At 40.4% G+C, this 13629-nt stretch overlaps 1 protein-coding gene across 9 annotated transcripts in view; it reads left to right on the forward strand.

Annotated features, from left to right (window-relative positions):
- LOC124273084 overlaps nucleotides 1–13629 on the forward strand; it is a 32154-nt gene that overhangs the window by 5284 nt on the left and 13241 nt on the right. For 8 of the 9 annotated variants that reach the window (XR_006897540.1, XR_006897541.1, XR_006897542.1 and 5 more), the window contains exons 1-4: nucleotides 2529–2626; nucleotides 8208–8264; nucleotides 9575–9708; nucleotides 10596–10637. Coding sequence is in view for 5 of the 9 variants with exons in the window: in XM_046708302.1 (XP_046564258.1) it covers nucleotides 8218–8264; nucleotides 9575–9708; nucleotides 10596–10637 (223 nt within the window). In the remaining 4 variants the exon portion in view is untranslated. Of the gene's footprint in view, nucleotides 1–474; nucleotides 616–1671; nucleotides 1757–2525; nucleotides 2627–8207; nucleotides 8265–9574; nucleotides 9709–10595; nucleotides 10638–13629 lie in introns of those variants that run through there. The other variant, XR_006897539.1, reaches the window with a different exon arrangement.

Below are 13629 nucleotides of genomic sequence, written 5' to 3' on the forward strand. Positions count from 1 at the left end.
CTGTTTCACTGAGAATAATTATAAGAAACTTCAGCCTCATCAAAAACAGATTCTCTGAGTGAATAGAGGTGCTGCATCCATAAAAGATCTTAATTGACATGTTTCATAAAATTGCAGAAATAGCCTCTTAGCCTCGAAGAAAATAGGTACAGAAAATTGTATGGAATCTTTCTTTGCATTACCAGTGTTGAGTATGACTAAACCCTACACTGTTTCCGAAACATAGAAATATATTAGTCTACCATTGTTTTATTTAAAATAAATGTGAAAATTTAAATACTTTTGTCAGGATTTCAGTAAACATGAGGTATTACACTTATCAGTATGTGAAGGTTCAACGCAAATTGATACATCAGAGGTGAAGCTATGCAAAAAACGATTCTGTTTTCCACTTTTGTATCATGTGTAAATCACCTTTCTGGTGCTGCATTGCTGTGATATTCACTCACGACTCACTCACGTTTCACGTTTCAGGCACCATCCCTGGCAAGCGGGACCCATCTTCTGGGTGCAGCTTGCCATGTAGATGTAAGAGTGAGATGATGGCGATGAATGAGGACTGTAGCTGCCATCGTGTCGAGGTCAAGTGTGGAAGCAACACCTACCTCAAAAATGGTAAGTCTGGTGCAGGTGCTGTAGGTGACAGAGAGCCCCAGTGTTCCAATGTTCAGTGAGTTGCCTCCCTTAGTCATGCTTGGACTTTCTAATTGTCACTTTTAAAACTGGATTCACTTCGCCAATGATCATCGGTTACAAATGCTGGTTATTTTTCACCAGCAGCAAACTTGATTTCAGCATTCAGAGCGGCATATCTCAAGGCCATTGTTTGTTAACTATTAAAAAGAACATTGTAGAAGCATACAGATATACAGTTCACTCTATCCCATGTATAGCATTTTAAAGTACAGTTTTGCCTTGAAATATTATAGTTAAGGCACAAGGACGTATGTTTGATGACGAGGGGACAGACTAGAATGGTGTTGTAATGCCAATACAGTGTGACATAATGCAAAAAGTGTATTTTATTACTTTAAAGTACTTTCAGCACCTTTAAACAGGACCCCCTCCGTGGTGTAGTGGTTAGAGCGTCCTTCCAGAGAACGGAAGGTCGCGGGTTCGATCCCCGACCGCGTCATACCAAAAGACGTTAAAATATGGTACTTGTTGGTCCCTGCCTGGCGTTCGGCATTGATGGGTACAACAAGGACTGGTCGGCTTGGAGTCAGTGTAATGTGTCTGAGTGGGGTATTCATGCTTCACTGCGGCATGGTATCTCAGTGGGCTAGCACTATAAAACCAGCTTCAGTCTGGGCTAGTACAAGCAGCCGCACATACACATACACATGCATGCACGTCGTCATATGAGCGAAATATTCTCAAGCACGACGTTAAACCTAATTTCATCTCACCTCCCCTCCCCTCACCTCACCTTTAAACAGGCGAAGCATCTTTGAAAAGTAAATACAATCGTCTAAATGTTGTAAGAATTTCCTTAGATCGTTGAACTCTTCAATCTGGACCTGATCTGTGGCATACACAAAAGATTATATTCCAAACCTTTAACAGTCAAACATAAAACTATATATATTTGTGATTTTTTAATTCCAAATTACAATTTTCAGTGAATTAAATGTGAAACATGCAAACATTGTTTTGAAACTTTATCTCCAGGAGTCTGCAAGCCATGTTCGGCAGGAACCCACAAGCCCGGCAACGGCGCCGGCCCCTGTGTCACCAAGACGTCGCCAATATCACAGTGAGATGTTGTTAATAATACTGCTGAAGTCTGCCACGTAGTTTACCAAATGTTGTTGTCCATAACAACAGTCAGTAGTAAATGGGTACCCGGTGGGATAAGATGGTCATATGGCTGTGAACCTTCTAGCGCCTTGCTCATACTATTTTGTCCTTATCCCCACTGAGCATCGTTGAGATGGATATCAGGCGTCCTACAAATGTATTACAAACAAGTAAGTGTGTTTTTGAAAGGGGATGTTTTATTTCATATTATTAACTACCCCCTAGCCCATGTTTCTTTGGACCCGTGAAGATCCAGGAGAGAATTGATCTTCAGCAACCCATGCTTGTCATAAGAGGTGACTAACAGGATCGGGTGGTCAGATGCGCTGACTTGGTTGACACATGTCATCATATCCCTGTTGCATAGATTGATGCTCATGCTGTTGATCACTGGATTGTCTGGCCCTGATTCCATAATTAACAGACCGCTGCCATATAGCTGGAATATTGCTGAGTCGAGAGTAAAAGCTAAACTAAAACTAAATCTTAAACTCACCCAGTCACCCATGTTTGTAGCCTCCTGGGATTACACTGTGATTTGAAAAGTGCTTGAATTTCACCATGTCCAATGAAAAGTGGTTCATTTTAATATTTTACGATCAAAGTGCAATAGTTTTATTGCCAGTCCTTGAAAAGAACTGGAATGTAAACTTGATCTGTCTAGTTATAACAAAATGGTTCCTGAAAATTGTAAATGTTAATTGTAAATTCTTGTTGCATTGCAGTACCTCAGAGCCAGTCACAGCAACAGCATCACCTGCATTGTCTGCATCTGAAATAAACACAACGTCAGGTGTACATTAAGGAATCTCATTAAGAACATCACATGGTACAGAGCTATGTCTTGGGATCTATCTAATGAATCTTACGCCCCATAAAAGAGCTACGCCACGCTTGTAAAATATATATTGGCTACAAAAAATAACGGCCACGCCTGACTATAGCATCGAAAGTGGTTATCGGCCTCTGAATGTATTTGGGCCAAGGTTAAGTTACTCTAAAAGAAGAATCGCTTAAACTAAACAGGATTTAAAACCAGCAAAAATGCTTCAGTCACCTTCCGATAAACATTTCTGTTGACCCGAAAATGTTTTTTACACCTATATCCAATCAAATACCACCCTAGAAGGCCACTGTTCATTGTATGTAAGGCATACCCATCTGTAAAATGAAACCGATCTCTTCCCCACACTCTAAAACATAATCACTGCCACTATTGTTCCCGTCCGCATACCTCGGGCCGGCCAAAAAGCAGCTTAAACCTCACACATGTATCTTGAATTGCATTTTAATTCACAGATTAGTATTACATCTACCTATATATCACTTTCGAGCCCCTTTCTCTCCATTTTCACCCGTGAAGGTCCCGGATTAGAAAGTGCTCTTCAGTAACCCATGCTTGTCGTGAAGAGGCTAATTAACGGGAGCAGGTGGTCAGACTCGCTGACTTGGTTGACATATGTCATCGGTTCTAAAAAATGTGCAGATCGATGTTCATGCCTGTTGATCACTGGATTGTCTGGTTCAGACTTCGATTATTTACAGCCTGCCGCCATATAGCTGGAATATTGCTTGAGTGCAGCGTAAAACTAAACTCACCTACACCACTCCACTCTCCATTTTCAACATAGCCCTCAATCAAAGTGTTAAGTCTCTGTTGGACCCATTTTTGGCCGGCTGTCAAAAGCAACTTAAACTCCTCGCCACATGTATCTTGGGAAGTCTCACAGATGAATCCTAGATTCTGTTTACATCTAATGAATATAGTAATATCTATCTAAATACCCACTTTATAGACCCAGTTTCTCTTTGTAACATCACAATGTGGCATTTAGGTAGATATAATACTGATCTATGGATTTAAACACATTTCAAGATACATGTGTGAGGTTTAAGTTGCTTTTGACAGCTCCGCAAGTTGGGCCTCTAACAGACTGAACACACTTTGATTGAGGCTATTTTGAGGGGTGGGCAGACAAGGGCTTCACTTTAACGGAGCAGTTACCTTTACATGTGGCATTTTGTAACGTTTCAATGTGATATGTAGGTAGATATAATATTAATCTATGGATTTGAGCACAATTAAAGATACACCTTTGAGGTGTTAGGTGCTTTTGATGACCTTCGAGTGCCTCGGACCTAACGCCAGTTTACACAGTGTGTTTGTTGAGAATATATAGAAAAAGAAGGCTTCACTTCGAGCAACGTGGTTTGCTTAAAAATACTCACTTGCTAATTTGACTCTATAAAGAATTATTCAGGTAGATATAATACCATTTTTGCCTTTCATGTGTACTAGCAAATTTAAGCATATGCATACACGCTGGCTATCAGATTTTGGCTGGTATTGTTTTACGGTTTAGGAATACAATGAAAACACATAAGAATGTTTGTTTGTGTAAATGTATACTTTCTTTGATCCTTTATAACATATTACAAAAGGTTGTGATTTAGTATATTTCTTTTAACATATATAATCATGTCATAATTTCCCATATATAATATGGGGGAGCAAATTTATTTCGAAGCCATTGAAAATGTCCATGCATCCTATTTTAAAGATTTCTTACAGAAGGTACATTTGCTACCAATAAAGCCATACTTGACGAAACAGGACATTATAACATGCATATTGAGAGTCAAATGAGAGTTATTAGTTACTGGATTAAACTTATAAGAATGCCTGATTATCGCTACCCCCCATCAAAGCTATCAAATATTGTTATCACTGGATAAATGTGGAAAGTATTCATGGGCTTCAGATGTGAGAAATATGTTATTTTCAAGCGGTTGTATTATGTTTGGTTTAAGCAAGATGTTGGTGATATAAAATTGTATTGTCAACATTTAAACAACGTAATAAAATATATATATTCAGAATTGGTACACATCAGTCAATTCATCCAGTTTTCTTGGTCATTATTCACAATGTAAGTTCGACCTGCAAAATATGTCAGTGGTCTTAATGATAAGTCCCTTTTAAGAATTTTTGTAAATTTAAAATCTCTCTACATGCCTTAATAACGTTTTAGAAAAGATAATAATATATTGGAAGATTTATCATGTTCTTATTGTTCTTCTGGTAAAACTGAAGATCTAACGATACTTATTATTAGTCTGTAAGACTTTCTCTGCCTGCCGTTAAAGAAGTATTTGAAATGCACTAATGATGCCCCCACAAACGATATTCAATGTACTTAATTTTAATAATGCTGATATTATTAAATCTGTTGCCATTTTCATGAAACATTTGATATCCATCCGTAAAACACTTGTAAAATCATAATTTAATGTCACGTGACCAATAGTTGTAATTGAGTAACTTCAGTTGTAATTTGGGCCACTGGGCCTTAACTACTGAACAAAACCTGTGTGAGTGGTCTGTCTGTCTGTCTGTCATTGTCCAGGTACTCCATCAGTGTCGGGTGGTTATTTTCAAGCCTGAACTTCAAGGTATCTAGTCGTTCCTCTAAATCTCTGTACTTCTATTTGGGGACAGTCTTTGGCCGGCATTGTACTGAAGCATCTTTGCCCCTCGCTCAGTCCTTGTTCATCTTCCAGGAACTTGGCCATCTCGAATAGGTTGGGATGTTGTTTTACAACAATCTCTCATGAGACGGCCATGCCAATTGCAACCCTCGAGGTTGTTGTTTGTGCGGGGGCCGTCAGTATTTTTTGGTACAGTCAAAAGATTCACTTTGACTTCGCTGTGTACAGGTCCATGGTTGTGGTCTCCAGGTATTTGGGAAATTATGTCGTTCACTGTTAAGACTGATATGCAGTCGTTCTGAATGCATCTCCACGAGATCAATTTTCCCTTTTCTTCTTGTTCACAATAAACATATAACCATTTACATAAATGTATGTTCCACCACGAGAAGTATAAAGAAACCTCTTGTGCATTTTCCATAACTGAATTTGTGGAAATGTCGATAATGATGAAAACTGTCAATTCCAACATTCTTATAGCTTGCACGCTTATGTAAGAAATTGAATAACTCACTACTAATGAACTGAGTGAGCTAAACTCACTCATTAAACCCGGCTGGTTCACATGTCAACCCGCTGGTACAAAAGTCATATTTCGTTTCCGAGTGGAGACATTTTACATTTTGTAGAAAACCAGTGTATTGATCCCTTTAAAACAACACCGCTTTCACAACATCAAACATCAACTAAATTTGACAGAATTTTTACTTTAAGGTGTTCTGGCTAATCCCTTGATTAGTTTTACTTAAATAAGTAGTAATGTTGAACGCGGAAATCAGTGATTAGAGATCAATAGCAGTACAACTGCACAACAAAAGGTTATGCCCCCTATTTTCCAATATAACAATTTTAAACGACGTAAGCCCACAATATCGTAATTTAAGGCGTCGATTTTGTAGTTTTGTCATAGATCATTCTTGTGTATTTCTGCAACGACGTGGTCGTAGTAGTCTATTTTATACGCGACACGCCGTGGGCCGACGCCGCCCACAACGTAGTTCTTTTTACGGCGCCATGCGATGGCAATTATAGGACACCATATTAACCTCTGTGACTTTCTGGTTTAGAATATGTCCCCAGCAACCTGTGATTCCAGGTAAGAATAGATCATTGGCCACCTGTGCTTGTTTCCCTGTGGGGATTCTGGGTGAGAACAGGACCTCAGTCACCTGTGCTTGTTTCTCTGTGGGGATTCTGGGTGAGAACAGGACCTCAGCCAACTGTGCTTATCTCTCTGTGGGGATTCTGGGTGAGAACAGGACCTCAGTCACCTGTGCTTGTCTCTCTGTGGGGATTCTGGGTGAGAACAGGACCTCAGTCACCTGTGCTTGTCTCTCTGTGGGGATTCTGGGTGAGAACAGGACCCTCAACCAACTGTGCTTGTCTCTCTGTGGGGATTCTGGGTGAGAACAGGACCTCAGTCACCTGTGCTTGTCTCTCTGTGGGGATTCTGGGTGAGAACAGGACCTTAGTCAACTGTGCTTATCTCTCTGTCGGGATTCTGGTGAGAACAGGACCTCAGCCAACTGTGCTTATCTCTCTGTGGGGATTCTGGGTGAGAACAGGACCTCAGTCACCTGTGCTTCTCTCTCTGTGGGGATTCTGGGTGAGAACAGGACCTCAGCCACCTGTGCTTATCTCTGTGGGGATTCTGGGTGAGAACAGGACCTCAGCCAACTGTGCTTATCTCCTGTGGGGATTCTGGGTGAGAACAGGGCCTCAGTCACCTGTGCTTGTCTCCTGTGGGGATTCTGGGTGAGAACAGGACCTCAGTCACCTGTGCTTATCTCTCTGTGGGGATTCTGGGTGAGAAAAGGACCTCAGTCACCTGTGCTTGTCTCCCTGTGGGGATTCTGGGTGAGAAAAGGACCTCAGTCACCTGTGCTTGTCTCTCTGTGGGGATTCTGGGTGAGAAAAGGACCTCAGTCACCTGTGCTTGTCTCTCTGTGGGGATTCTGGGTGAGAACAGGACCTCAGTCACCTGTGCTTGTCTCTCTGTGGGGTTTCTGGGTGAGAACAGGACTTCAGTCACCTGTGCTTGTCTCTCTGTGGGGATTCTGGGTGAGAAAAGGACCTCAGTCACCTGTGCTTGTCTCTCTGTGGGGATTCTGGGTGAGAACAGGACCTCAGTCACCTGTGCTTATCTCTCTGTGGGGATTCTGGGTGAGAAAAGGACCTCAGTCACCTGTGCTTGTCTCCCCTGTGGGGATTCTGGGTGAGAAAAGGACCTCAGTCACCTGTGCTTGTCTCCCTGTAGGGATTCTGGGTGAGAAAAGGACCTCAGTCACCTGTGCTTGTTTCTCTGTGGGGATTCTGGGTGAGAACAGGACCCTCAGTCACCTGTGCTTGTCTCTCTGTGGGGATTCTGGGTGAGAACAGGACCTCAGTCACCTGTGCTTGTCTCTCTGTGGGGATTCTGGGTGAGAAAAGGACCTCAGTCACCTGTGCTTGTCTCTCTGTGGGGATTCTGGGTGAGAAAAGGACCTCAGTCATCTGTGCTTGTCTCTCTGTGGGGATTCTGGGTGAGAACAGGACCTCAGTCACCTGTGCTTGTCTCCCTGTGGTGATTCCTGGTTAAGAACAGGACCTCATGTTAGAATAGGGCCTCAGCAACTAATGCATCTCCATGGGGAGTCTGAGGAAGAACCTCTGCTTGTTCAACAATATGACTTTATATATCAGCTAGTCATTGATTGGTTGATGTAATCACGTCTCCAATGGCAACGATGGTTGCTCATAACATAAATCAATGAATTATCTGTTCGTGACTTAAGATTCAATAGAAAAAGACTTCAGTTACTCAAGAAACAAACCCTGTTTCTTATATTCTAAGTTTGATCTACTATGCAGGCGTAAGAACTTCTGTACAGGTACCAGGAATGATTCCAAATGGATTTACAGTTTCACTTTATTATTACAGGAAAAAAGATGACTAATGGTGACCTTGAGGCAGAAGAGAATCCTCCCAACCACAGGTTGGTGTCCATTGTCTAGATTTTGAAGTTATTCCTTGAGAAAAATGTCATTATGATGCCCAGATCGATGGTCATATTATCAACCACTGGATGCCTGTTCCAGACTTGATTATTTACAGACTTTAATGATATCGCTGGAAAATGGCTGTGTGTGGCATTAAACAACAAACAACATGAAAAAATGACGGCTGCAATATGACGGTTGTAATATGATGTAATATGACGGTTGTAATACGACACCGACTGTAATATGATGACGGTTGCAATTTGATGGTTGTATTATTGCGATGGTTGTAATAATATGAAATGGTTGCAATATACGACGGTTGTAATAATGATGGTTGTAATATGAGATGGTTGCAATACAGCGACGTTGTTATATCGATGGTTGGAATATGACTGTTGTAGTATGTTGGAATATGACTGTTGTAGATGATAACAACGGGTTGTAATAGAAAGAAACGGTTCTTCAAATTGTTTTGAGTAGTATTTATCTGTAATAATGATAAACAAATCTTTTGCCCAATTCACTCACCACAGCCACGAAGGTAAATGTTGCCAAAGGAAACAACCAAAGATCCCACCTGATTGATCATGAATCTTAATTCATGAAGTTTGATCACTCCTGAGGCTCCTGCCGTAAAGCCACAGATTCAGTCGTTGATCCAGATGAAATCTTTACATTGTTTGCCTGTCAACAAAAATAAAAATATATATTTTAACAGTTAAATATAACCCTTTAGATTTGGGTTTTCACTTTCGTTGGAAGGTACAAATTCTAGTAAATTTCGGGGTTGACTGTTCTGTGATTCAAACCCAGAATCTCAGACTTAAAGGCACCAAATTTCCGCACTTAAAGTCAGTCAAATCACTCGGTCACTGAGTCTTACAAAAATACTTGTGAAGATCTTGGTTAGAATTGGACTTCAGTAACCCATGCTTGTCGTATAAGGCTAACTAACGGGATCGGGTGGTCAGGCTCACAGGTCATGTCATCATATCCCAGTTGTGTAGATTGATACTCATGCTGTTGATCACTGGATTGTCTGGTCCAGACTCGATTATTTACAGACCGCTGCCAGATACCTGAATATTGCTGAGTGCAGCGTTAAATAACCAACCCTACACAAAAATGGAAGCACTAAATTTTGTCCTTTACAAAGTGTATTCCTACATATAATACTAGTTGTGTAACATTATCACAATAAACAATGTTTAAAATATCATTTATTATGTGAACTGCTGACAGGGAAGTATCATTTTTACATCATAAACATGTAAATATCAGAGGACTGTTGTTTTCTTTCCAGATCATCAAACGATCAGAACATGTCTATACTGTATATCACCATAGCAACATTACTTGCCATTATAGTTCTCGTGGGATTATCAGTCGCCATTATACACAAGCTATGGACAAGAAAATTGCCAAGGCACAATACAGGTAAGAAAACTTTGCCCTAGCATTTCATAGGATTTTGAGTATAAGGGACCGTTCGTAATTTATGACTTCTCTCTCTGTGATGATGATGATGGGGTGGGGTGGGGGCGTGGGTGTGTGTGTTACCCATTTTGTTCTTGGGAGGTAGGGGTGTCATCAGTTTTTTTGTACATTTAAATATTAAAGAATTATGCTTAGACATTATTGGAATGGGGTGGGGGTCATTGATTTTTTACATGGCTTACATGCTTCTCCATAAAATCATCATCACCCACCCCCACCCTTAGCCATAAATTTGGATGGGTCCATAATTTCATAATTGATCACATTGATCAGGTTGTCAACTAGTGCCTTTTGATATTTAGGGTTTTACATTTGTTATATTTCTGTTAGCTGAGCTTAGAGTAGCATATCATATCGTAAGCAGTGATTGCCATGACGCAGAAAAACTGTGTATTTGACGCACAAATTATCTCAAAAACACAGTGAATTTAGAAGGTTGAGTCATTGTTGATGCAGTGCTACTGGGCCCTTAGTTCAGATAACCTAAACTTTAAAACTAAATGTTTGCCAGTTAACTGCTCAGTGCTGATTAAATACCTGACCTGCCTTACCTTGCTTTTGTTGTTATTAAACAATCACAGTTGATGTCTTGATGAAAGGTCCAACTGACATTGACTCCCCAAAACAAGTCCATGACTCCCTCTCATGACACCAGGAGTCATGATGACTCCACTGATAAGCCATCTCCCATTTCTGACATCCACTGATTACTTTACACAATAAAACCTGACATACCAGTTTTCATCATTCTGACAAAAAACGACAATGTGTTATTATCTCAACTGATATTTCTATTTGATAACATCCTTATCTGTGTTTTCATGCAGCTCAGCAAAACGACAGCAATGAATCTCTAATGCAGCGACAAGGTAAATACTAACTGCGAAACATTGTAACTCGAGGCATAGTTAAACCATTTTATCTTGATCATGACTCAAGGAGATTGTGGGTTAGAATATCCAGAAAATATAAGTCCAAAGCATCCAGTGCCTTTCTCTTCATGGGCAATTTGGATTAGAATATAAGGCCCATACAAGCCTTGTCTTTCTGTGGGCAATTTGGATAAGAATATAAGGCCCATACAAGCCTTGTCTCTCTGTGGGCAATTTGGATAAGAATATAAGGTCCATACAATCATTGTCTCTGTGGGCAATTTGGATAAGAATATAAGGCTCATACAACCCTTGTCTCTCTATGGGCAATTTGGATAAGAATATAAGGCCCATACAATCATTGTCTCTGTGGGCAATTTGATAAGAATATAAGGCCCATACACCCCTTTGTCTCTCTCTGGGCAATTTGGATAAGAATATAAGGCCCATACAACCCCTTGTCTCTCCATGGCCTATTTGGATAAGAATATAAGGCGATACAACCCTTGTCTCTCTGTGGTAAATTTGGATAAGAATATAAGGCCCATACAACCCTTTGTGTCTCTCTGTGGGGAATTTGGATAAGAATATAAGGCCCATACAACCCTTGTCTCTCTGTGGTAAATTTGATAAGAATATAAGGCCCATACAACCCTTGTCTCTCTGTGGGCAATTTGGATAAGAATATAAGGCCCATACAACCCTTGTCTCTCTGTGGGCAATTTGATAAGAATATAAGGCCCATACAACCCTTGTCTCTCTGTGGTAAATTTGGATAAGAATATATGGCCCATACAACCCTTGTCTCTCTGTGGGCAATTTGGATAAGAATATAAGGCCCATACAACCCTTGTCTCTGTGGGCAATTTGGATACGAATATAAGGCCCATACAACCCTTTCTCTCTCTGTGGTAATTTGGATAAGAATATAAGGCCCATACAACCCTTGTCTCTCCATGGGCAATTTGGATAAGAATATAAGGCCCATACAACCCTTGTCTCTCTGTGGGCAATTTGGATAAGAATATAAGGCGCATACAACCCTTGTCTCTCTGTGGTAAATTTGGATAAGAATATATGGCCCATACAACCCCTTGTCTCTCTGTGGGCAATTTGGATAAGAATATAAGGCCCATGCAACCCTTGTCTCTCTGTGGGCAATTTGGATAAGAATATAAGGCCCATACAACCCTTGTCACTCTGTGGTAAATTTGGATAAGAATATAAGGCCCATACAACCCTTTTCTCTCCATGGGCAATTTGGATAAGAATATAAGGCCCATACAACCCTTGTCTCACCATGAGCAATTTGGATAAGAATATAAGGCCCATACAACCCTTTGTCTCTCTGTGGGCAATTTGGATAAGAATATAAGGCCCATACAACCCTTGTCTCTCCTTGGGCAATTTGGATAAGAATATAAGGCCCATACATCCCTTTGTCTCTCCTTGGGCAATTTGGATAAGAATATAAGGCCCATAAAACCCTTGTCTCTCCATGGGCAATTTGGATAAGAATATAAGGCCCATACAACCCTTGTCTCTCCATGGGCAATTTGGATAAGAATATAAGGCCCATACAACCCTTGTCTCTCTGTGGGCAATTTGGATAAGAATATAAGGCCATACAACCCTTGTCTCTCTGTGGTAAATTTGGATAAGAATATATGGCCCATACAACCCCTTGTCTCTCTGTGGGCAATTTGGATAAGAATATAAGGCCCATACAACCCCTTGTCTCTCTGTGGGCAATTTGGATACAGAATATAAGGCCCATACAACCCTTGTCTCTCTGTGGTAAATTTGGATAAGAATATAAGGCCCATACAACCCTTGTCTCTCCATGGGCAATTTGGATAAGAATATAAGGCCCATACAACCCTTGTCTCTCTGTGGGCAATTTGGATAAGAATATAAAGGCGATACAACCCTTGTCTCTCTGTGGTAAATTTGGATAAGAATATATGGCCCATACAACCCTTTGTCTCTCTGTGGGCAATTTGGATAAGAATATAAGGCCCATGCAACCCTTGTCTCTCTGTGGGCAATTTGGATAGAGAATATAAGGCCCATACAACCCTTGTCACTCTGTGGTAAATTTGGATAAGAATATAAGGCCCATACAACCCTTTTCTCTCCATGGGCAATTTGGATAAGAATATAAGGCCCATACAACCCTTTGTCTCACCATGAGCAATTTGGATAAGAATATAAGGCCCATACAACCCTTGTCTCTCTGTGGGCAATTTGGATAAGAATATAAGGCCCATACAACCCCTTGTCTCTCCTTGGAAACTGTATATATTTTGAATTTTTTTTTGTGGGTTTGTATGAAATATGTTATGGTTGACAGAAACGCCTATACTTTTGTTTGTCGTTAAATATTTTAGCGGGTTGCATTTAGGGGTGTCAAGGGGAGATAACTTTGGGTAGCTATGTGATTCGTGATCAGTATGTCGCCTGCTTGCCATGTGAGCGTGTCAGAGAGCAGATGGTCTACAAACGGTATGAGTAACTTTTACATTTTCTGCTTGTCAACACTTTGTGTTATAGGTAATGAAGCTATCAGCAGCATTTCTGCAATATGAATTATTGATATTTCTGTGTATCTCACGTTTTCAATACTGTTTGCTGCATTCAAAACTCGCTCGCTTTGCACGAGTTCTAAAAATAGATTTTCTCAGGTTTTCGTTTGTTTGGGCTTTCAAAGTCATTAATTTAACAAGTAATAAGGGTTTTTTACTGAAATAGTAGTCATGTAAGTTTACTAACATTATTCGTCACTGCAGGTAGTTAGAAATGTAAAACTTTGTCAAAAGTGTATCTTTATTGATGAAGTTGAGAATGTAAATGTGGCGATACTGACAACATTATATGGAACTATAGATTCCCTTATTTCTTCATTGCAGTCAATCTATAGCAAGGACACTTGCGTCGAATTGGCCCGAATCTGCTTAGAAATCCAGAATATTGTCGTTTCAATATGAAT

This window comes from Haliotis rubra, unplaced genomic scaffold, assembly GCF_003918875.1.
Source record: "Haliotis rubra isolate DU_JTF1 unplaced genomic scaffold, ASM391887v1 Scf176, whole genome shotgun sequence".
NCBI lineage: Eukaryota > Metazoa > Mollusca > Gastropoda > Lepetellida > Haliotidae > Haliotis > Haliotis rubra.